Source organism: Physella acuta, unplaced genomic scaffold (genome assembly GCF_028476545.2).
Source record: "Physella acuta isolate Inbredline_101_S28 unplaced genomic scaffold, ASM2847654v3 ptg000041l, whole genome shotgun sequence".
Classification (NCBI taxonomy): Eukaryota; Metazoa; Mollusca; class Gastropoda; family Physidae; genus Physella; species Physella acuta.
In genome coordinates, this window is record NW_026731561.1 from 400,010 (window position 1) to 425,852 (window position 25,843).

General features: G+C 32.3%; 1 protein-coding gene across 1 annotated transcript in view; it reads right to left on the reverse strand.

Annotated features, from left to right (window-relative positions):
- Positions 1–126: 126 nt before the first annotated feature.
- The window catches only part of LOC131944093 (eukaryotic translation initiation factor 2A), a 27,934-nt gene continuing 2,217 nt past the window's right edge, over positions 127–25,843 (reverse strand). Inside the window, exons 2-17 of the mRNA XM_059304604.1 lie at positions 19,624–19,690; positions 19,343–19,417; positions 15,624–15,742; positions 15,439–15,538; positions 14,773–14,855; positions 14,411–14,511; positions 11,564–11,681; positions 10,309–10,419; positions 9,908–9,976; positions 9,693–9,794; positions 7,709–7,883; positions 6,833–6,993; positions 6,514–6,689; positions 6,284–6,394; positions 5,609–5,674; positions 127–308 (exon numbers count right to left, since the gene is read on the reverse strand). Coding sequence (XP_059160587.1) covers positions 240–308; positions 5,609–5,674; positions 6,284–6,394; positions 6,514–6,689; positions 6,833–6,993; positions 7,709–7,883; positions 9,693–9,794; positions 9,908–9,976; positions 10,309–10,419; positions 11,564–11,681; positions 14,411–14,511; positions 14,773–14,855; positions 15,439–15,538; positions 15,624–15,742; positions 19,343–19,417; positions 19,624–19,690 — 1,703 coding nt within the window. The 3' untranslated portion in view covers positions 127–239. The remainder of the gene's footprint in view (positions 309–5,608; positions 5,675–6,283; positions 6,395–6,513; positions 6,690–6,832; positions 6,994–7,708; positions 7,884–9,692; positions 9,795–9,907; positions 9,977–10,308; positions 10,420–11,563; positions 11,682–14,410; positions 14,512–14,772; positions 14,856–15,438; positions 15,539–15,623; positions 15,743–19,342; positions 19,418–19,623; positions 19,691–25,843) is intronic.

Here is a 25,843-nt window from a genome sequence, read left to right on the forward strand (position 1 = left end):
AGGCCGGAGATGCAAGTTTTTTGTATAGTCTTGAAAATAGCAGCTAAATTTTCTTCTTGTTATGGCATGTTAAAGTTAAAATATAAAATCCTGTATCCAAATAAAAAGGGTAAATTCATAAAGCAATATCTTTCAAACATATTTATTTCCCATCCTAAATTGACTTGAAATGTATTAAGATCAAACTTATTTGTAAACAAGTTCTTTCATTGTCTTTGGCGAGAGTATCCATAAAAGCATCAGTTCCCACCAAGTTTTAATTGATTAATTTCTTGGAGGATTCCATCTAAAGTCTTGATTTTATCCAGCTGCGAATATAAGAAAAAAATTGCTAAAAGTCTTCAAAGTTAAATAAAACAAACTAAATTTATATAATTAATTATCAAGTTTAATTTTTTAAAGGAATAAATTAAAAATATGCTAAACTGAGTTCAGACATGTCTTTCATTTTTAAAAATGTACAAAAAAATATTAGCACAAACATGAGCAGGACTTGTGAGCACATTAATTTCACATCATCTTGACGGTAGTTTTAGAATTTCTTCTTCTTTCTTAATGTTAGTTTTGAAAGGGATGCCCTCCAACACAATTAAGTATACATGTTAATTGGTTATGTGCCATTGAAGCCAATTTCAGCCTGCTTTTCTTTTTGGATTTGCTTCCATAGCCTTTTTCCAGCCAAGAACAAACTACAAGGCAGCAGTTGTTTGGTTTTAGAATTTCTCATAGAAGAGTGGCTGTCCCTGGCTAACAAGCCTCGCCTGCACGAGTGTTCGAACTCGAGACTTTTAGCAGCCATGAGCTTTACCGACTCGACCACACCAACCCTTTGTTTTAGAACAATTGTTTTAATAGTTATTATTGTGTGTAAACGTTTTAATAGTTATTATTGAGTGTAAACTTTTATTCAATATTTCCTTCTTGATTAAACAATACAAAAAGACTAGCCCTTAGGCTTTGCTCCAGCCATTAAAGTCATTTTCTAATTTAAATGCTAAAAGAAAAATTAAAGAGCTTTGCATAAAGCTAGTCTCAAAATAGCAATGCATACACTTTGACATGATTCTAAAAAATAAACTTGCATAGCACCTGGCATTCCTCAAATATTAAGTATCCCAGTCAAACAGAAAAGTGCTTGTTACTTCCACTCTCCTGGCAAACAACTACACCAGGTGATGCAATTAAAATATTTATAAATAGAAAAAATCTGAATACTATTGAAAGTCACCGCAAACAATTGCAGCAGGTAACATTGACAAAAACAGGAAAATTAAATGTTTTAAAAGTTAAAACATTGCATACACACAATATACTCTACACCTACTTAAAAATAAAAGCCACCAGTACCTACTAATTAGCCTATACGATAAAGCTGAAATAGTCTCTCGTGGATATGTTTACGGATGGGTGACCAGAAAGATACACAACAAAATACTTTCTAGTTATAGTCTATGTTAATCAATAATTGTTTAAAAGCCATTCCTAAATGTCTTTATATTTTTGTTTGCTATAACATTATTGTTTGCGTTTAAGTTTGTGTTAATGTTTGCGTTTGCATTATCTATTACGTTATTGTTTTCATTTGTTTCCATTTGTGTTTATGTTTTTGTTTAAGTTTGCATTTGATTTTATATTTTCTTAAATGTCATAGTTACCTTTAATTGAAAATTTTATATATTCCCAAACCCCGGGCAGCGCAGGGTGTATGTTGCTTAAACAGCACACAAGTTACTGCCCTTTACAGATAAGTTTATCTGAAATGTCAGAGCAGGGCCTGGCATGTACGACTAGTGTTAAATAAATGTGCAGAAGTGCAAATAATATTAAAACCTAACTTAAAGTCTTATGAATCTTTTAAAGTATCACTGTTCTAGCCAACATTGGATCACATATAAATAAGTCACTGACAAAAAGACTGTTTACCTGTTAAGAGCTATGGTTAGTCTGTATTTTGATACTGATCTACTGTAGATGTCATAATTTATTTTTTTGTGATTTTTTTGACAGATCTACTGATTAAAAGTGTGTTTCGAACGTACACATTATAGGCAAACATGTTATTTAAATTCAAAGAAGCGTTGGTCCCCAACATTTTGATATAATTATCAAGTATGCTCTTTTCATCAGACATTTTTTGGTGATGCTTCAAAAAAGTATGAAATTTGTGATTTTTACTTCTCTTTTTAATTTTATCAAAAAGTGAGAAAAGCCAATTGCAATGCTTAATTTAAATAATGTACTTATTTTTTTGAGGTTTGAAAAAAATCTATTCTCTGAGTAAGTGTCTTTGTGTTGAGTTCAAAAGATTGAGTTTGTGTCATATACTTTTATAGTAGCTAGTTGCACAAGTAAATAAAATATGACGTCACAGGCTTTAAACCTTTCGTGCACAAAAAATTCTAATTCAAATGTAGTCGTTCGCATTGGTATGTTAACCGTTTAAAAACCGATAGAACACAATTATGATTCCAATCATATATGCCCTCCTTATTAGCAGCGGTTATTGACCGTTACCACCGTATAATTTTTATTTCAACTTTTTACTTGTTTTTGTTAATCTCATATTGAGTTTAAAAGGTGAGTTTTCAAATATTTACTTAAAATAGTAAAACATTGAGACTAGCTCTGTTTTTAGTGGGATTATCTTTGTTTTTTACTAAGCTTTCAAACTAGCATATTTATTTTAGGTTTATCTGTTTAGCAGACTATGCAAAATGTCTCACAAACTAGGTACCCTATTAGCGGTATTGATACCGCATTTTCATGTTCCTTAGTTTTATAGGAATTATGTCACCAATTTTTATACATTTTTTTTCTTAAAGAATGTTAATAATTAAACTAGTAAATGAGTAGATTCAAAGATAATAAATTAACCTTTTTAAAATTGTAAAAATTGTATGAGTTGAGCTAATATGTTGCGGCCTGTCCTGCGTGCTAATAATGATTGAATTAGACATACAATAACTCAACACAAAGTTGAAATTTATTTATACATAGAATGTTTTAAAACTAAAAATAACCACCCTCGGTTCAATTTGAGTAAGACTACGATTTTCAGTTTAATTTTTTTAACAACGAAAATTATCTTTATCGTAATGCATTTATAGTAGAGGCTTAAATCTAAAAATCGAGAAAAGTGGTATCGCTAATGTTTTGTCGCTATATCCGTTGGTATTTAGATCAATTAAAATAAGAAAACATTCAGACTTAAAATTTGAATTTTTAATGATATTTTCACAAATATTTTTACTTTCTTCTTCAGACGTTCACAAGCTTTAAAACCCATATAACAAAATGGACCCCGTAGGCCTAAGTGTTAGCGATATCGACACTACCTTTCTCCACTTTTGTATTCCGCTACATTTGTATTATATTATTAGGTCATTAGGTCTATTTAAAATGTAAAATTAAGATGTATGTAAACTGTCTTAAACATTATAAGCCAAAGGTGGAAATTATTAATTGAACAGTTTTTTTTATTAAATTCATCAAGTAGACTGCGGGATCCAAATCTTATCAATATAAGAAATATTACTTAAAAACACATTTTACGAGTGTGTTCATTCATTGTAACAAGCTGAATGTGTATACTGATAGTCTTCATTTATTTCATATCACATTAGTTTATCTTGCTAAAGAATAAAACATACCATTGTAAACAAAGGCCTATATTTATTTGCTTGATACCCACTCACACTCAAATAACGATTGTATAATGGGGGGAGGGGGACTTTCTGAGTTAAAGACCTTTGAGTTGGGTGCTAATTGAGTTGCTTTTGTAAAGTTAGTGTGATTGATTTTTTCGAATACTACATCTAAAAATGAAGTTGAAAGTATGTAAAGTATGGTTGATAAACTAGCTATGTATTCCTGGGGTACCTTTTGCTTTTATAAACGTGGTACGGAATTAAATCTGCCCCTCATCGTCCACAAATAAAGTCACTCTTTTTTACACACATTCCCCTCCCCATCCATAGATCATTGTTGCGAGACGTTTTTTTCAGACCCCGTATCCCCAAGCTTTTGTTAAATGTTATCACAACTGGACAGTGTGGTCTAGTATGTAGTACGCCTGCTAACTAAACTGATAGATCGGTACCCGGCCTGGTGATCGTATGTCATCCCACGACCAAACTGTCCCTCACGTTCAAAACCAGGTGGCAAGATGTCGTATTTAAAACTGAAGTTCCTCTATGCAGTTGTAAATGCATTTATAAATACTTATTTGAAAATTTTATAATTGTGCGCCTACGCAGAGTTATTTCCCTTTCGCCTTTTTTTTCTATACTCTCGACATGACTAATTTTTGCTTTCGTTTTCCATAGGCTTAGTTGTCCCCGCAATTTTTACACTAAAACCGTCATATCTAGAGAACCGTTTATCCTATAAACATAAATTTGGTATCATTTTGCAACAGTTAGTCACCTTAATACAACCCCGTCATTATTTTGTCATTTTAATTATTTAAAAAAATTGTTTACAACTAACTATTTTATAGATATAACCTCCCAAATATGGCACTTTTTAGGATGTTGAAAAAAAAATATTAAAAACTGAACTTTTAAAAATGTTATAACTTTTTTACTACTTGAGATATATGAACTAATTTGGGATCCACCATCTTAGAATCTTGAGTTCTTGACATAGCAACTTTCAAGAAAGCTCTGCGACCGTTTACAAAAAATCAGTTTGACATATCTAATTGTAGATAGCAAGAGTAATTCACATTACTATTTAAAAATAATTTCCATTAAACAACTAGTTTGCAAGTTTATGAAGGTTATTTAATAATTCTAACCTATTGAACCTCCGAAGACCTTTGCGTTCCTCTTTCTTTGAGTTTCTCATTTATGTTTTGTACTAACTAACCTCTTTTACTATTCAATAGCAGTTTTAAAAATAACATTGCAGTACCCTATTTAAAAGTAAATACCTTTGTGCCTCGGAAGATGTGCACCTAAGGCACTAATAAACTGCATTATTTTACTGTGACATAATTGCTTTGTTTTATGTCAGCAACAGATCAAATATTAAATATAAGTCAAAATTAATTAACCTTCACCATTATTTGAAAAAGATTAGCATACATTTTAAAGACATTTTTTTTTCAAGAATCCAAAAGCTCTATTAGTTTATTTATGTGTGTATTCAAAGAACGGGGAAAATAAAAAGTTTAAATTCTTGACGCATATAAATAAAATTGAGCTGTCAGGCGGTTCAGTTTTTAACCCCTAAATTTTAAATTTCTGAGAATCTGATATTTTTCCAAGTGCTTACAGCACCAGAGCTATTTCCTAATCAAATATCAAGTTTGTGTTGCATCTACAAGTGGTTGATCTAATTCAAGCACTTAAATAATGTACAGTTTAAGGCTGTGGTCAGTCTAGGTCAGATTTCGGTCTAATTCAGAGAGTAAGTATTAAACAACCCCCAATTTGATTTTATAGATATTAGCTAACAGTGTCAATACTGATGTCTTACAGTCACAGTTTATTAGATATTAATAACACACAATCAATAGGATTAGGTGAGTTCAGGTTTTCTGGTTTCAAGTTAATAGATTTCAACATCAGCATACAGTATTCTAGCTGTACAATAGGTAACCTACCTGATTTTTTTCCATCTGTTTTCCTGATGCTTGTTGCTCCTTTAACTTTTCAATCTGCTGAACTTTCTGACAGCAAAAAATTATAACATTCTTATTACACATTCAAAATTGCATGTCATGGAAAAAGTGCTGGCTATGTGCCTTATTTTCTGCTGATCTCTGAAACCTCCATTTATCTTGACAAAAAGTTTTAAACAAAATGGCAGCCTACAATCTTGCATTGAACATTAACCGAGATAAGTTGAAATAAGCCAGTTTTACAAGACTTAAAACAAAACAAAAAATTAAGAGCTTGCATATGAAGAATGCAACAAAAGAATGCATCTCATAGCATAACAAGTAATCATCTGGAATTGCCATGGAAAAAAAAGGTATGAGTGCCACTGGGTAACCACTGGAAGGCTGCTGGGCAAGATCTTTTCAAATATTACTATCACAGCATTATTTTTATAAACAGTTTCATTTCTTGTAATAGATTGTATGGTTTATTACACAGACTAGAAAGTTAGTTCCAAATTAAGCTATCTACTGTTGAAGACTTTAAATATAACAAAAATCTTTAAAATAAATTTATCTTATATTTGTCACATTTTTAAAAATGTTTTTATCTTTATATCTCTTTCTTTATCTCTCTCTATCTATAAACTATTTAAAAGAAACAGGGTCATTACCAACCTTTTGCAAACTTCTAAGTTTTTTATCTACTTCAGGGTCCCCTAAGCTGACAAAGTCAGAGACTTGGGAGCTGACTGTATTACTTCCTGGATTCTCCTCTTTATTCTCTCCCTATAAATCGGTTGTAGTCAAATTTACAATAAACAAAAATTGAAAAAAAAAAACACTGTTGTATTGCATAAAATGTTGACTTTAAAAAATAGTGTAAAGTGAATAAAAATTCTTCTAACCTCCATGGCAGCTTTTGCTTTGCGAGCTTCCCTTTTTTTCTTATTTTTACTTGGTGTTTTATCACCTTCAATTTTCTTAACATTTGATGGTGGTTCATAATCATGCAATGGTTTGACTGTGGGTTGGGCAGATCCAGAATTCCTTGCATGAGGTGGTCTGTAAGCTGCTGATTGAACTTGAGCAGAACAAAACCATATAACAACAATTTGGTCTACTCATTGTATACAGTATTGATCAAGACACATTAAAATATTGAATTATTCACTCACTAAAGTTAATGATTGAAAGAATTTAAAACTATTAAAATTTCTAAAACACCTTTTGGTTGTTCAACATCACTAGAGACAGGCTTTAAGCTGACAGTAAAATTTGACTTTGCTTCTAGAGGAACTGGTTGCCAGGCAGCCTGCCAAATTTCTGCTTGACCAGGGGAGGTATGCTGAACCATCAGTCTACCAGTATAATGCCACAGGCGAAATCTGAAAATTGTAGAGTCGGAATGGTGTATATAAACAGTGAGTTTGTTTGCTGAGTGGGGAATAAATAATGTTCTAGAAGATATGGGTAAAAACATGATGTGCTAAGTCAGATAGGACCAGAGACATGATATGCTAAGTCAGATAGGACCAGAGACATGATATGCTAAGTCAGATAGGACCAGAGACATGATATGCTAAGTCAGATAGGACCAGAGACATAATATGCTAAGTCAGATAGGACCAGAGACATGATATGCTAAGTCAGAAAGGACCAGAGACATAATATGCTAAGTCAGATAGGACCAGAGACATGATATGCTAAGTCAGATAGGACCAGAGACATGATATGCTAAGTCAGATAGGACCAGAGACATGATGTGCTAAGTCAGAAAGGACCAGAGACATGATATGCTAAGTCAGATAGGACCAGAGACATGATATGCTAAGTCAGAAAGGACCAGAGACATGATATGCTAAGTCAGATAGGACCAGAGACATGATGTGCTAAGTCAGAAAGGACCAGAGACATGATATGCTAAGTCAGATAGGACCAGAGACATGATATGCTAAGTCAGAAAGGACCAGAGACATAGTGTCCTGTCAGAGGACCAGAGATATAATGTCCTGTCAGAGGACCAGAAAATGTGCTCATTTTTCAAAAGCTAGTGCAAGTTGATAAGATTGCTAAAATCTACAAAATTAGACCAATACCTACCCATTTCCTACTCTGAGTCTTGGTGCAGTAGTAGCAGTCAGCATATACTGACCATCTGGACTCCATTCAAAATAGGTTGTGTCGGCAGCTTGCACTTTCACTATCTGCTTTTTACTTTTCATATCCCAGAATTCTAAATTACCAGCCAAATTTCCAAAGCCAGCAAGACAGAGGATTGATTTAGTCAAGGAAGGTGGCAGGGTAAGAAAAACTACAGAGCTAGAAAATGGCAGACATTTTTAGCTTTGCATAGATTGCACATTTAAAACAATATTTTACTGATCTCCAATGCATAATAAATATAAGTATGTTTTGAATAAAACTATCTATTTGCTCACATTTTAATCACATGATGTGAACATTGAAAGGCAATGTGCAGGAGAAAAAGCCAAAACTCTGGATTTTTACCAGAATTAGAATAGTAGCATTTCTAAATGTGTGAATCTATTCTGTAACAGAAAAATTTAACACAAATATGTTACTTATTTTTCTAAAAAAAAAAAACAAAAAAAAAAATAAATAATTTTGTAAGCCTCTCAGCTCTTTAAAACCATTACTAGCAGAAATACTTCATATTTGCTCCAGCTAAACCTTTTTGGTATTGTTTGAAAGCTGGAATTTTTTGAAAATTACATCAGCAATACTATGTTGGTCTTTAAAAAAACAATTTTTTATTTGTTTCATTATTTTTTTTCTGCTAATTGCAAACTAAATGACACACATTTATATTGGTTACCAAAACATGGAAGCTATTTGGAAATCGGAGTGGTTCTTTTGCAAGTTTAGTTATAAATTTTGGTAATTCAGCAACTTTTTAAAAAATTGATCTCAATTTTTAGAGAAAGGGATAAACACATTTGCTTAACATTTCTAATCAAAGAAAATCAATAGAAAAAAATTCAATTTTTTTCCTCAATTTAAAAAAAATTCATCAAGGACATAAATGAATTAGACTTTCAAATCCGGGACATCTGCCTTTTTAAAAAACGTTTTTTTGCATTTTCATTTAGTTAATAAAATACAATAGTACATTTTAAAAATTAATGTGTGAAATCATGATTTATTTTCAAATCTTTCGCATTTTACAAAAATAAAACTCAGAATGGCAGATGCTTTGTTTACAGTCCCATGACAACAAAAATCATTTAAAAAATGTTTTCTCATGTTTAGTACTTAGATCTCTACTGATAAGCCAGAGATGATTAGTTATTTTTTAAATATGCATTATACTGTATACTGAATTGCTCATTTCCCCTTAAAATATAAAACTAATGGACGCCAGCGAGAAAAGTCTCAAAGGTATTTGAGAGGCCCATAAAATCGTTTAAAAATCATGCACGGCATAGTTACAATTAATATGGTTATAAAATCCTGTATTTCTGGGGTTTTTTTTGGACTTTACTAAAGATTGGATGTATTTGATGTTTTTAATATTTTCGGTAACTGTATAAAAATAAAAAGCAAAAACAATTTGGTTTTCACGTGTAATGGCGACATAAACAATGGCATCCTGCTATTTGATAGGCCGCCATAAATTTTATTGTACACATTGTAAGCTAAAAAAAGAAAAACTAGGTCATGGGGTTTAAATTTGCATTGTCATTTAAAAACTTGATCTGCAAAGTTTTGTAAACAAAAAAAAACTATAAAGTGGGGCTGTCAGAAATTGATCACGGAGTTCATGTACAGCCAATCAATGTTTGTCTTACAAAAGTGAAACATCGGGTTATAACTTAGGCTTGATGAAAATAAATAGAAATGTAGCCTTAAACTCAACAAATTATTTTCAAGTTCTCTAGATCTGCAACTTTTATAGCACTGATTCTAAAAATATTAAATTTCTGAATTAATTTTAGGCTTAAGTTTTTATTTTTACTGTCCTAAATCTAAAAAAGCACATTTTTATTCCATGTCAACAACATTACGGAAGGACTCTTGTCAACTCGCTGGTGTCCATTGAGAATAAATAGCTAAAAAAGGATATTATTTCCTTGAGGGTTGAAGCTACAAATATTTCTAGGACCAGTCCCAAAGTCAAATACTGGCTCACATTTTAAGTTGTAGATTGTTGTTTTTGCTGGCATGTCTAAGATAGTTCTTGGTTAAGTAAAAATACATTTCAAGTGTGAACTGGTAGAAAACTTTTGATATAGATGTGTACTAAAAAACAAAATACTCCTACATAGAGTATAAGGATACATCCATGTAGAACAATAAACTCTGTGTTACAGGGAGACCACTCTACATGATATACTGGGCCTTGCTTTTCTAACAGAGAAACCAATAGTTAGTGCATAGAAAATAAATCCTACAATCTTAACCTTACAGATAAAATTACTTTAATTTTTACAGTTTTTATAAAAAGAAGCATAATAAATATCACAAATTCCTTCACATAAAGATGTATATATAATTGTTGTTTTTTTAAAAGTAATCCATACAATAGAATATATTCAATTTTAAGGGTAAACTATTCAACAGAATAATATGCTTACAATTATAAAGGGTAACAGTTTATAAGAATGAAATGCTTACAATTATAAGGAAATACTGTTGCATAAAATAAAATATTTACAATAATATGGGGAAACTGTACTCACGTGGTGGTACAATACAACTTTCTCCAGTTTTAGATAAAAAGTGAAGTCCTTGTTCTCCATAATATGAGCTATCTGAACTTTCAGTTGAGGTCAGAACTAGAAGGCTGTTTCCTGTAACATAAGCAAATGTTTCACTTAATCACATGACAGGTGTTTATGTTTGAAAACATCACTTTTTCTCTTTATTAATTAGATCAGTGGTTCTAAACCTGGGTTCAACCAAACCCCTAAATTCTGTGAGTCAGCCTCAGGGGTTAGGGGGAGGTCAAGACACACACCCATCTTATATGATTTGGTTTTGGTCAGCGCTGACAATAGAACTACAGTGGTATCTTGAAATACAAGTGCCCTGACATATGAGATTTTTGAGGTACGAGCTGTAGAGCGAGCTTAAATTTTCTTTGACATGCGAGCAAACTTTGAGATAAGAGTAACTGGAAAGAAGCAAAGAAAAGTGAAGAGAAAAATAGCAAAACATTACATAGTAACATTTTGGTTTAAATAATTGGGGTAAAATTTAAAGTGTAGTGTAAAAAATAAGTGAATTAAAGTGACCAAAAGCGCTTAGCATCAAAAGTGAGTAAGTGAATAAAGTGAAGCTCCTCCGCGAATCTACTCAACCCTACATGTGACTACACCTCCACCAGCATTTCCCTTAGTCTTAAGTAAGCTATTTCCAAAGAATATACACTTTATAAAACCAATTTCTTTGCTTTATCCTATATTATATTATGAAACAGTATTTGTCATGTATAAATATACTTTTCTAATTAAAAAAGAAACATGTTAAAAACAACTGGGGTGGCAATATGGGGACTGGGATGGATTAATTGTATTTCAATTAATTTCAATGGAGTACTACAATCAATTTGTTATAAGCTATGTTCCGGAACGAATTAAACTCGTATCTCAAGGTACTACTGTAGTTAGAACAGTTCTGTCAATATACATATGATGCATATGAAACTAGTGGGGTTCTGTACCTCCAAAAAGGTTAAAAACCACTGGATTAGATGTTCAGTGAATAGTTAGGTGATAATGGTTCTACTTAGCTTTAATTAATAATAATAATTTAATATAATAATAAATATATTGAATGTGTTTAATACCAATTTTTTTACCTCTTGTAAAATGTTTAGTTAATGAAAAATTTGATTAAAAACATCAAGAAAAAATAGCTTTTGGTCTATTAGCCATTCATTTAATTTTTTTTGTTTTTAGCCCAAACCAGGAAGATTTGTAACTTTAAACTTACCAATTTTATTCCAGAAAAAATTAACTCTGTCTGCCTTAAAAAAACTTTTATTAGCTAAAACAGCATTATTCCCAGCAAAGTTTGGATACTGATAGATTCTAGCAAAAGATGGCTGGCCCTGGAACATGACAAGAAACATAACAAGCCTGAGGCATAAAACTAATGAAAACAAGTGATTATTTTTGTGCCAAAAATAGACTAATTTATCAAGTAAGAAACATGCAAAAAATAATCCAAATATATAAAAGCCCATGTGCGCACTTCTCTCTCTCTCTGTGTCCATCACATATTTTCTGAGGATATGAGATCAGTATCTTCAGCAATATATGGAGAACTTAAAGATACAAATTTTGGTTAATAATAAGTTGGATGCACTAAACTTATAAACTAAATTTTATTTAAAGACGGAAAATAAAAATAGGCATATATGAAGGTAAAAACACATCTTTAATTGTGCAACTGGAGAGGTTTTGACAAAAAATATCACTGGCAAAGTGAATGATTTCACATGTAACAAACAGAAAAATATCATTATGAAATAATGTTAATTATAATAAAAAGTTTAACCCTTTGAGCCAGACATGCTGGAAAACCGGCTTCAAAATTAGGCATATATGTCAGAAAAGCTGATTTTCCGGCCCGATGATCTAGTGTCATAGTCCTAGGGGCTGGTATACCGTCTTTTTAAATATAATTGGCGGCATACTTAATAAAACGGCACATAAGTCTTTTTAGTGCGGGATTATGATTTTAAAAATAGATTTTGGGGAAAGTTGAAAGTGAGTGTTTGCATTTCGTAACATACATTGTCAATAACAAAAATTCAGAAATTTTATATTATTTTTTTTTTGGTTATAATTATTATTATAATAACAGTAAATAGATAAGTTATTCTAGTTTTATCATTATGTTTAGTAAGTATATACAACAATTATCAGTATATAAATATTTTATTAGTGCAAACTTTTGTTGTACAATTTTTTCTTTAACAAATGCCGCCTTAACAAAAAACTGAGCAACAGCCATCGACTGTGTTCGTTTTACATACATTGTTATGTTCATACATTGTAAAAAAAAATTAAGAATTTCAGAATCTTGCTGAATTGCTGTTTGATCATGAGCCTGGATACCAAATTTGGCTTGATTATCTCAAAAGGTTCAAAAGTTGTAGGCTTTTGAAGAAATCCAAGATGGCTTCCATCCGCCATCTAGGATTTGTAAAAAAAAAAAAAACAAAGATTTCTGAAATTTGCCGAATTGTTGTTTGATACTGAGCCTTGACATCAAATTTGGTTTGATTATCTCAAAAGGTTAAAAAAGTATAGGCAAAGTTAGAAACAGATAAGTGAGAACCGGTTTGGGAGCTCAGGAAATAGGAGAAATTAGGCCAGGGAGGCCCAGGCTCAAAGAGTTAAACTAAAAAAAATGGAAAGTACACAAAACTAATGGTGTCATTGACTGTAAGATAAATATAATTAAAAATCAAATGTCGAAAATGATACACAATACTAATGAAATTATCGTCATTAAGATTTGCTTACCACATCTTCCAAATTTAGAATATGAAGAAATGAACTATTTCATTCAAATTTGATTTAGATCTATAGATCTACTTATCTGGATGTACGCTATGAAATTTATACAGTCGAAAAAAAAAAAAATTAGTTTTAAAAACAACAAAAATACCATAGAACAGCCGAGTTTTAAACGGAATCATTATATTTATCAGTGTGGGCATTTTACATGGTGTTGTATTGACTAATAATGTATATAATTTGGTTTTAGTTTTCTAACAGGTATTGGTAGCTTATATTATATTATTAACTACTAGCGTACCCGTCCCTGCGCGTTGCCGCCGGAATAGAAGAAAGTCCGACGAAATATATAAGAAGGGTTTCATCCATAATAGTTTTATATTATTTTTATAATAATTTTAGCGAAAATGCCTATGTAAGTGCTTCTTATCCGCGGGGATAGAAGAAGGGTTTCATCCATAATTTAGTTTTCTAAAAGTTAATTATTTAAATGTAAACAATGCCTGCGCTTGGATCATAAATATCGGGACACGGGTTTACCTACACTACCGCATGAAACCCTTGAGTGCACATTAATCACCGAAATAATGAGGTAGAACACACTTCGGTGACCGCCCATGTGTCAGGGACATAGAGAGGCTCTCTCAGGAGCCCCCCCCCCCCCCCCGATTACACTACCGCATAGGCCCAGCGTAAGGCCCCTGGCTCCTTAAAACTAACAGGTGCCATCGTGCTCATAGGATAACCCAGAGTGTCAAATATTATCCTGTTAACAATGATGCAGATTTCGTCATTCGCTAAAGTTACACATATGAACAGGATTTTTCTTTTGTAACGCCCCATCCTATCACACTGTCTATCACACTGTTTAGACCGAACTTAGTCGCCATAGCATTCACAGGAAAGACCAGGGCGCCAAATCGCATCCTGCCGGGGGGCCGCCCATGCAAAATTAAATCAGAGATGAAAGCAAATAACACAATGAACCATCAGAGATGAAAGCAAATAACACAATGAAACATCAGAGATGAAAGCAAATAACACAATGAAACATCAGAGATGAAAGGAAATAACACAATGAAACATCAGAGATGAAAGCAAATAACACAATGAAACATCAGAGATGAAAGCAAATAACACAATGAAACATCAGAGATGAAAGCAAATAACACAATGAAACATCAGAGATTAAAGCAAATAACACAATGAACCATCAGAGATGAAAGCAAATAACACAATGAACCATCAAAGATGAAAGCAAATAACACAATGAAACATCAGAGATGAAAGCAAATAACACAATGAAACCTACCTGGGTGCCAGGCACATATGTAGCCACAGCATATGGAGATGTGCTATTGGCTAAGCTGAAGCTTGAGACTTTTTGTAGGTGAAGTTTGTTAACAATTGTGTCTGGTTTCAAACAAAATATATCATTGGAAACATTCATTATTTTTTTTTAATCTGCATAAACTGCTTAATACAAAGTATTATACTGACTGTTGGTAAAGACATACATTTATTACACTCTATTATGAAGACAAAATATTATACAGACTGCTGGTACAATCTATTATACTGAATGCTAGTGCAAAAGTATGTACCAACAGTCTTGCCTAATCAAAAAAATTTACATTAAAGCAAAAGTAAAATAAGTATAAAAGAAAATCTCACCAAAATTATTAGACTCAAAAAAATGTAGTTCATTATTGACATTGCGACAACATATTCCTTCATCTGCACTCCATTGAGGCTCCCTATAAAGCATGGCAACATATTTGAATACTGCACAGTTTCAATAATGTAACTTTAAACTGTAAATCCTATTAGAATAAACTGAAATAAGATGCACTGCACAAGTTATAAACATTCATTACCTATGGTGAAATATGTGACAGCTTGAAATCTTAAATAACAAAGCAAACTACATTTACTCAAGTTCATAAGCATTTCTTTCAAACCTGACATTGTTCACTGGTTGGAAAATCAAAGGGGAAAAAATCATCAATGATTTGAAAGGAACAACTTTATTTAAAATGTATAGATTTATTTTGCTCTGCATATTAAATGTTCAAAAGTTTTAACTTTTTAAATCTAGTAAAACCTATACCATCTTTATCAAGGCGTCTGTTAAAATGATAAATAAGAGTAACATTAGGCAGTAACATAAATATAAAATAATATCATCTTGGACAGCAATCTTTTTAATGTGGTCAGCTTTCAACAAGAATGGACATTATTGTTACCATCAGAAATACATATGCATCTATTACAGCATTAAAGAATTTACAAATAACAAAAAAAACCTCAAAATTCTAAAAATGAAAATAAAATGTTTACCAGTTTTGTTGTTTTTTCTGTATAAGTGATTTCTTCACGACACCAGTAGTTACATCATAAAGATGAAGGTTTGGATTGCCACTACCGGCCTCACGATTTACTGAAGTTAAAGGTTGAAATTTTACTAGGTTTAATAGTTTAGTTTTATATAAGTAATTTGAAATGTGTGACCAAGCATACAATACCAGTATAATTACTCCAGCACGCCAATACAGTCCCTTTGGGAGAAAACTTGAGTGCCACCACTTTAGGCTGTTGTAAATCATAAATGACTTCCATTGTTCTTGTGTCCAGCAGAAAAGTACTATAATCAAAACAATATAAGAACATAAATGGTTCCAGAAATATTCTCAGAGACCATGAAAAAATTTAGGGAAACTTTCCCAGACACAAAATGCTCTATGCAGCTCTAATTATTACGCCATTATTGTACTAATCACTATAGCTAATTAAAATTCCGCCAAAGTCTGTCCCACACTCGGTTGAAAGAGTAGGAGGGTATAGCAACCCAAGCTACAGAAACTGCAAATACACTGGCCCAACATAAACTGAGTCATGGATGTTCTATAAAAAACTACATCTTAAAAAATAGGCATACAGCTCTCTCAAATCTGGCAGAAGGAACAATAGAGCAACAAGGAGCTTTGAAAGTAAGCATATACTGACATCTTAGAAAAGAAAGAGAGTGAACACACACAAAAAAACGCCAACCACAACGCTATGCCACAAATGATTCTTGAAGAGTCCGTAGATCCTTGATGGCAATTGACTGGATCATGCATACAACTACAAGCAATAACACAGGAATCTAGTGGAACTTCACCATGAGGCTGGAAGATATCAGTTTTGCACGTATCTACTACTATCTCACAAACAACATGCTCAAACCAAACTGAAGACTTTCTGAAAAAGCCTCTACATTAGTTCTTGAAATCATTAAGGTAAAACAAAGGTTGTCAGAATCAACAACAACAACCAGGACCTCCCCATACAACCAAGTAGATAAGACATGCGATAGACAAACTCAAATCTCTGGCAAGTGTGACTAACAAGGAAGGGGAGCAGACAAAGACAAAAGCTGTATCAGCATTGGACTGGAACCCACGGTGGAAAACAAAAGTGGGCTGGCCTAGACAATTCTGGATAAGCAAGGGATGCAGTGAACTGTCCAAAATAGAGTTGGCTTCTCAGGGGCTTCATAGGATTCAGTCAATTTAGTGTCCCAAATATAAGTAAATAAGATGTGACAACTTTTTTAAACTGTAAGAGATATAGCTTTCCAAAAATAATTTAATATTTGCTTGAAAATCCTGACTCCGACAGCAGATCTTGAAAATAAAGCTCAAGCTTTGGATTTGAGATACTTCAGAAAGCAACTAGATCTAGCAATCTCAAAGAATTATCACAAATGAAACTCCAGACCTTTCCAGACTTTTTAGAAAAATTACCGACATAACCCTTTATCAACTGATGGTACTTAAAAGTACTACTAAAATCAAGTACCTGTATTATTTTTAATTTAAGATGAATTTTTTAAATTATTAATTAATAGAATTTTCTCCCCTGTCACTGGTAGGTGGCGGGATCGATTGTCTTTAAAATTTTTGCCGCAGAGCTATTTTAAATATCTTTTTGTATCAGTAGTTCACAATCGTATTGTACAGATCTCAAACGTGTTCATAATTTTTCCTTTGTTTTACCTATATATTCAACTTTTCAAGCCCAATTACTTTATATTTCAGTAAAAAAGCATTTCTAACACAGTACTTTTTTTTAAAAATTGACGATTGGGATTACATCCATAAAAAAAGAACAGTGCTAAATTATTCAAACTAAACTTGTTTATTCAGGGATGTAAGGAAACCATGAAACAAAATTTGGCTAATTTTTCAGACTCAATACTTTTTTAGCAGCTTTAATGTGTCAAAATAAAGCACTCTAATTAAGCCTTTGCTGCATTTTTAAAATTTCAGTGCACAATATAGCAAATATCTTAAAAATAAAACAAGTTTCTGTTACCTAAAAGCTCTTTTTAATTGCAACATTTCCAGTATAAAACTTTTTTAAATTTCACAATTTATAAAAAATACTTTTTCAACATTGAAGTAATTTTAAGATTAATGATCATATTTGAGCCAAATTTTAATAAATTAGGGAGGCACATTCCTGGTTTATTTTACTAGGAGATTATAAATCTAATATACAAAGTTCAATTTTGTATGTTTGTAAAATGTATGTTTGTCATGGATTACAAAGGAATATAAAAAAAACAATACTTATATAACATCAAGTGTTAAATGTCTAAAGTGCTCATGGTCTAAATTCATGATTTAAAAAAATAATATTCAAGGTAATGTAAAACAATTTTCATTTTTTAAACTTACAATAATAATTGTCGGCATGTTCATTAAACCAAATTTTTAAAAAATGTATCAATGTTCACAAAACTTCTAACTATGTCTGAAAATTATTTACATTTAGGGCTCAAAACTTCTAACTGTCTGAAAATTATTTACATTTAAGGCTCATTATGTCCATTGTAAAATTAGGAAAACACAATTACTTCCCTTTATAAAAATCATTACAACAGGGGGGGGGAAGAATTTACTTTTTATTATTTTGTTTTGGTGTTAGGAAAATAATTACATAATTAGCGGGGATTGATCAAGTGCAATGTTGAAGGTATTTTTAATACTGCCTTTTTTTTATTCTATACACTAAACATACTGTTTCCTTCTTATTATTTTTAATCAAAGACAGTTGAAGTAACAAAAGGCATCTTTATTCGGGAACGGGAATTCCCAAAGGTTATTATTTGTCTTTTTTTGCGTTTTCGTTTTTGTCAGTCCTTTTTTGTGCACAAAGGGGAATTCGTTTTTGTCGGTCACACCAGAAAGCTCTTATATACACACCTGCACCAAACTACAAGAAGATATACCATTTGATATAATACTAGCCATCCCGGATTGTGTTGTTTGTGTTGTGGTTGAGTTTGCATTTGGTTTGTTTTCGTTTGCTTTTTCGTTGTTTTTTCTTTGTATTTGTCTTTGTGGTTGGGTTTGTTGTTAGGTTTTTGTTTTTATTTGTGTTGTATTTGTAATTGTGTTTGCGTTATGTTTGCGTTTTTTTTTTTTAGTTTTGGTTGGTTGGGTTAGGGTGGGCAATGCCAGGTATATGATGATTACTAAACACACAGGTAAGAGTCCTTAACAGATAGGTTTTTCACAGAGGCCAGAGCAGGGCCTGGCCGGGACGGCTAGTAATCTTATAAAGCACCACACTAGCAGAGTTTGTATTACATACTGAAAGCATTTAGCCTAGCGGCTGCCCATAATTTTTAAAATGATGTCACGTTTATACGCAGATTTTTTTACCCCATTTTATATCATCAATACTTGCCATACACCCAACAAATTACATTGATTGAATCAGTTCCCAGCCTTTCCCATAAAAAATTTTATGACTGCCTCTGACAAGCTTTAAGAAAACATCGGGTCAAATCAAGAGGTAAACAGGTTTTTTAATGAACAATTACTCTTTAAATTTAAAAACTTGTTGCATTTTCACAGTAATTCACACAAAATAGCCAGAGGTCTAACACACCCCCCCCCCTCCCCAAGATGTACTAATTAGCTGACTCAGTTCTTCTGTAAAATAGTGACATACATTACAACGAAATGCGATCAAGCTGACGTTAAACCTAATGAAAAATAGCATGATTTTCAAGACATTTGAAATTCAACTGTCTACATTCCAGACTTTTTCCAAAGTTAAAGGTTAATGGTAAAGTTAAATTTATTCTAGAAATCATTGACATGGACTTGAAGAAATGCATATATCATGATTCCTCAATTAGAGGACAATATTTTCATTTAATAATTTCTCATTTACTTTAAGAATTTACCTATCAGCATTGCACCAAGCAAATTTGGATCCATCTTCAGAAAAGATCATGCACCTACAAGAGTTTTTTTCATCACTGAAATATTTAAGGTTAGTATAAATATCTCATGAAAACCAGGCACATCATGAATAAAAATAATACGCACATAATGAATAAAAATAATATTTTACAACTTAATCTGTGTAACCATGTGATGTTGAATGTACAAAATTTTCATTTTTAGTTCTAGCTAAAAATATGTAAAGCCTACTGTATCAAGTTTGTAACAAAAAATTGTATACATGTAATTTGCAATGTCCGCAGTAAATGTTGCACCATCAACAGTCCAAATACCTTTAGCTCCTCGAACTAAAATGCAAAAGTTTAAGATTAACTATGATAACAGCAACAATGCAAATAACTATCTAGAACATGCACGTGGCTTAATTATAATAATTAATACTTCTCATGAATGGATAAAGAAAATAATGAAGAAATAATAAATTCATTAGCAAATTATAACTATTGCCATTTTTTATTCCTATTATTTATAGGAGTGGAAAAAGAAAATTTATTTGATAAAGAGTTATTTTTAGTAAAGACTTAGCTTCCATTTAACAAAAACTGATACTAAAATTGAAATAATAATTAAATATTAATAATGATTTTAATGTTTGTCAAAACTGTACAGCTACCAAATTTTTCCATTCAGCATTTATTTTCAGTTATAAGTTTAAAGTACATTACATTTGGATTACGTAATAAATGAGTGGCAGTTTTATGGGTTTTTCAAAAGGTTCATGTTATTATGTGGCAGCAATATATAATTAACTTAAATTATGTAGTCTTTTATTCTTTACCATTGATTTCGACATAAAATTGAAAATGGCATGGCTTATTAATAGTTAAACCTACAGATTAATTTTCAATTATTTATTTTGGCTAGGCCTAAATATATTTTATCTGGCCCATAATTTCTATATAGTAAGACCCTATAATTATTATTGATATAATAATTAGGCCTAGATATTTTATACATAGTTGGTGACTAAATCTAGGCTAATTTTAATTTACTGACTAGGCCTATTACTTATTAAACTAATGCTTAATTATGTTAATGTAAGGCTTTATTAAGTTAAAAGAATTAAATTATATAGTAGCCTACATAGTGATCTTGGCTACTACCTAAATAAATTTATTGAAATAAAAAAGAAATATACTGACCTAAGGTTAGTTGAGTAGTGCTTCAAATTTTTAATTACAACTATGTACAAAAATATCAAGATTTCCTAAAGTGCTGCAGTAAACTTAATGTACAACCATAGTTTGTAGATAGTATAATGCTGAATGCATGTGGAAAATTTTCTATGACAACAAGTTCAAGCCTTAGCGATTTTAATCGTGAATTTTGCGTACAAATGCAAAGTTGAGAAAACTTGAAAAGAGAGGTGGAAAATGGCACTTTACGGTTCCTCTTACAGAAAACAATAAAAGACGTCATTTTATGTGGAAGAGCCATTTGACTAAAATAGTACATGTTGATTTCTGTTGTAAGTTTCAGATAGAGTATGTTTTTTATAAGCAGGAATAATGTATTTATACATACTAGAGGAAATGTGTTAATGACTATTATATATTAACTATCATATTCATCAAGTATTATTTTAAGAGCAACTATTAACTGACCAGATTAAGTTCTCTTTGTTAGCCTTCTCACTTCAATACCATGTCTATCACTACTTAAATTTTAACTTACACAGGTCTATTGACTCTTGGTAACAGCCTACCACCCATTCCTGGGTTCAGAGCTTGAAGCTAAGCAACCCCCCCCCCACCCCCTTTCAACAGCTTGTTAGTGCTGAGTGAGGGTCTGATGAGCCATAAATTACAAATAATCATTCAACCGTAAATAACACGTCCATGTGGTTAGGGTCAAGTAGGATGTTAATGCTTATCAGCAATCCATCTTGTATTTATATTCTGTTGCTTGTAAGCCCTACATGGAACAAAGGGAATACACACTAACACGATGTAACAAAAATGATGTTTATGATGTAACAAGATTATAAACTGACCCTTGGTTGACTAACGAGCATGAGAGGAGGGAATGGGCATTTGTTCATCTTCAAACTTACAGTACAGGCATGTTCATTACGCATTGTTTCAGCTTAGTATAAAACTAAAACATAATAACCAGTATTTAATGGTGATCCAATGACAATCAACGCCACTTTTCTTGACAAAGTTTCACATATTAACAGAAAATGCTGTTGTATAATTTTAAAACAACAAATTAAAGAGTATATTATTTTCATACCAGCTAAAGTAAATAAACAAAGACAGGCGATTGTTTATATACTAAAAAGATAGCTACTCAGCCCACATGGTTATTTGCTAATCTATAATGAATTGTTTTGATCAACTGTGCCGTAATATGATTGATCAATAATATCAATAAATATCTTCCCATTCATTATTTGTACGTGTATGGCCTTACATGGAGTTTGCAGAGAAGTTTTACTTTCTAGAAAACAACGCTTATCCCACTTATTTTTAGAACAAAGAAAAAAGTGTTTGGCCGATAGATTGATGTCCAGTTTATGGTACCTTGGGGGCAATAAAGGACGTAGCACACACTCAAAGATAGTCCCTGTCCAAGTTGAGTGTGAAAATTTGAGGGGGGAAGGGGGGTACCATGTTTCATATCACAATAAAAGGATAACTGTTGGCTGTAGAGGTTTGAAACTTTCATGTTAGATAGTTATATGGTGTTACTATCAGAATGCGTGATAAACCCATTCTCAAAGAAAAAAATTTTAGTTTTCAAAAATAGGTATGGTATCTGGCCTTAATCTATACCTCATTCCCTAGTCACAATAAATGCTTTTGTGATTGTAAGAATTTATTCCCAATTAGCCTATAGGCCTATATATTTTGCATGAAATAATAGCAGACTAGGAACTGACATATTGCCAATTAATTGGGGGTATTTCCAGAGGGTTTTGGAAAATTGCAGCAGTAAGACGCCAAATGGCGAGACAAAACTGCAAGACATTCCTGCAGAATCACAGGTAAATAGTGGGAAATAATTTTTTCGTTCGTGCTTTTGGTGAGTGAAAAGAAAAGATATTAGTATTACTCGCTAACTTGGAGGCGTGGTCGGTTGCTAACAACAATATGGCGTCCGGACCGGACGCATGACTTCCGGCGATTTTTTGGCCAAATTCCAGAGACCTTCTACTAATTAAATTTAAAAATGTTTACCACGCGCAAAATGGCGGGATTTCCGTGTCATAACAACAAACAATAGGTGGCAGGGTTAGATATGCCAGAAAAGCATTTTAAAATTTGGTTTGGAGAACGGAGGCTAAATTCAAAAGTTGGTTTCATTAAAATTAATAGAATTTGAAAAATATCAACTATGTAGGTACAAAAATGATCATATAAGTAAAGCATTATTAAGTCTATCAGTCTATGTAAAAAGAAAGCAAATATTGTCAGCACTTTTTTTTATAAGATCGGCTCTCATATCACAACCAATTTATTTTTATTTTTTAAAAACCACGTGACTGCTATTTGAGATCACTAGTGAGGAACTCTGGGTGCATGGCCACTTAAAAAGTCTAACCTGATTTGTGGTTTTCTTTAGCATCAAGGGTTAGAAGAGTTGTCATGGAGAGATGTGTTGGCCATGGCAGTGAGTGTCAATAAATATTAAATTAAGTAATTTAGTTTAAAATGAACTAAAAACTTCAAAATTAGTGCCTAATGGATTAAATTTGGATGTCTATTATTCAGTGGTCATGTTTATATTGAAAATTGCGTAAATTTTAGATTTAGTAAGAAAAACTAAACGAAGTGTCTACTCGGAATAAGATTTTTCGGCAAAAGATAGTTCTGCGCATGCGCAGTGACTTATGGCGAGGGTTAGGGCTAGAATGAGGGTTAGGGGTAGGATTAGGCATAGGGTTAGGGATAGGATTAGGGTTAGGGATAGGATTAGGGCTAGGGTTAGGGATAGGATTAGGGCTAGGATTAGGGTTAGGGATAGGATTAGGGATAGTAGGCTGTTTGATGAGAATTACAGAATGATTTTTTTATTAAAAATGTATCAATAATAGCTAGAACACTAGTAAACTAAGCTAATTTAGCATATTTTAACTTTCTGTGCAAAGTCATTATTACTGAAAAAAATTCCAAAGTCAGGTCAGCCTGTGGCACCCTCCACTGAACGTGACAGAAGGAAAAAAAAACTTCACCCGTGACCTTCATTAAAACAGAATTTGCTTTTGTTTTATTTTTATTTTTGGTAAACATGTGCTTAATCTTACCCAATAAGTGATAAAAATTTGAAAATTAATTTTAATTACTGTTGTAAAGTGAGATAAACAGCTTAATAAACACATGCTTTCTTGAGGGGGTGTGGCCCGGGTGTGGCACATCGCAATTATAACTTTATATTTCTGTGTTTTATGACTATATTTGTTCACAATTAGCATGCTATGTTTTTTAAATTGATAAAAGGTAAGTATACCAAGTTACAAAATCCGCAATCTAACTAATAATTCATACTTTCAATTTAAAAAATAATAAAAACGATCATCAACGAAGAAAGCGTAAACATTCTATTTTTAGGTATGACATAAAAAACAGTCATAAATCTAGCCAAATGATTGGATTCTTGCGCGGCACACATTTTCCCGCGCCTCGTTTTCACCAAACAAGAATATAATAAAATGGCATTATTACTTACACCCTCAAAAGCATTGTTTCCACCCTAATTATATTAAACAATTCTATTTTTATTTGATAGTAAAGATGATATACAAATTGTATATTACAATAAAGTTATTGTAGAACGCACCTGCTTTTAGTTTATTCGACTTGAAACGCAAGCTAGGTCAGCGTGACTTTCTCTCGACTGCCTCGTTAAATACAAATAAAGAAATTAGGTCAAGCTGCCATTATTAAAATGTTAATTATTCGCCCCGTAAATACATGGGCAGTTTCGAGTGAAAATCTATCCGATTACGATACAATCCTTAGTTTTAACTATCATGTACTTCATGAGAAAGAAATGATTCGATATTTTATATGGCCGCCCAAAACACTGGTGCTTCAAAACCGCGAGAACGAGATTTCACGAATCGAAAAACCTAGGGATAGGGTTAAGGATAGGACTAGGGTTGGTATTAGGGTTCTGCGGTTGTTAACACACGCATGCGCAGTACCATCGAAAACATCGCCGCTAAGTCGTAGTTTCTCTCCATTGCGCATGCGTATCGCATGCGTATCTTATTCCGACTAGAATCGGCCAAAACTAAAAGATATGAACTGATTGAACTAATGCCTAATGCGTTTATGTTTTTTTTACATTTTCTAATTAAAAATCACATTCATAAAAAATAAGTAGATCTAGATCTAGTGTTTTCCTAACGTTTTTGTGTGTTGCCGTTGTGTTTATATTAGTTTATGGTAAAATCTTAGTTTAGCGTCGTAAATTCCAACGTAGCTAGTAATGTGCGATAGGGGTAACTAATGAATATTTCTTTCATTTGGCCATATATATGTTATATTTTACATAACATAACAGATAATTGAATAACAAATCACAATCTAAGACCAAACCAGTCATAAATATCCTGGAATAAACTTTAAACTACCCCGTTCGAGACAACAATGAGTAAATACAAGCAGCGGCCATGTTTTAAAAACAATAAATTGTCTATTCGCATGTCTTTTGTGTTGATTTTGTGGTTTAATATGATTGTTTTGTATTGTTTTAATATATGCCGGGGGTCGTCAATAAATGACGTCACACTCGTAGGGGGGAGGGGGTCCGTAATTTTGTGACGTTGTGTGGGGAGGGGTTCAGATGGTGCGACGTCACACTTTTGCATTTTAAAAAAGCAATGTTACAAAACGAATTTTAGACGTTAATTTGCGTTTTAAAAAAACTGTTTTAATACATTGTAATAACAATTGATTAAAATACTCTATTTTGACAGAGTTCAGACAAGATTTTGGAAAAATATAGCTGTTTAAAAACAATTCAACTGCAATTTTAAGGGGGGGGGTTGTAGGCTGAGGTGTGACGTCATTTTAGGGGGGGGGTCTGGCTTTTTGTGATGACGTGTGACGGAGGGGAGGGGGGGAGGTAAAAATCGTCAAAAAAGGCGTGACATCATTTATGGATGACCCCCTGTATAGTAATTTTTCTTCTTTTTTAATATAGTTGACATGAATGACTAATAGACCTTATCAGACTTAATAGTGTGCATCCAAGACCACAACAATTGTTGGGAGGTCGAACTTTTGAACACTTTATTTGCAGTAAGCAAATCAATATTAGATCGCTCATAAATGACGTCGCTCTTAAGATAGTAATGACAGCGTGCATTATTACAGAGCAAACATATGAACATATTGTTTCAGATAGAAATTGTGATTTGTAGTGGGGAGAGGTTGAGTAGAACTCAGCGATGTGATTTTGGAGACGGGTCAGGTTTTTTTTCGTGAAAA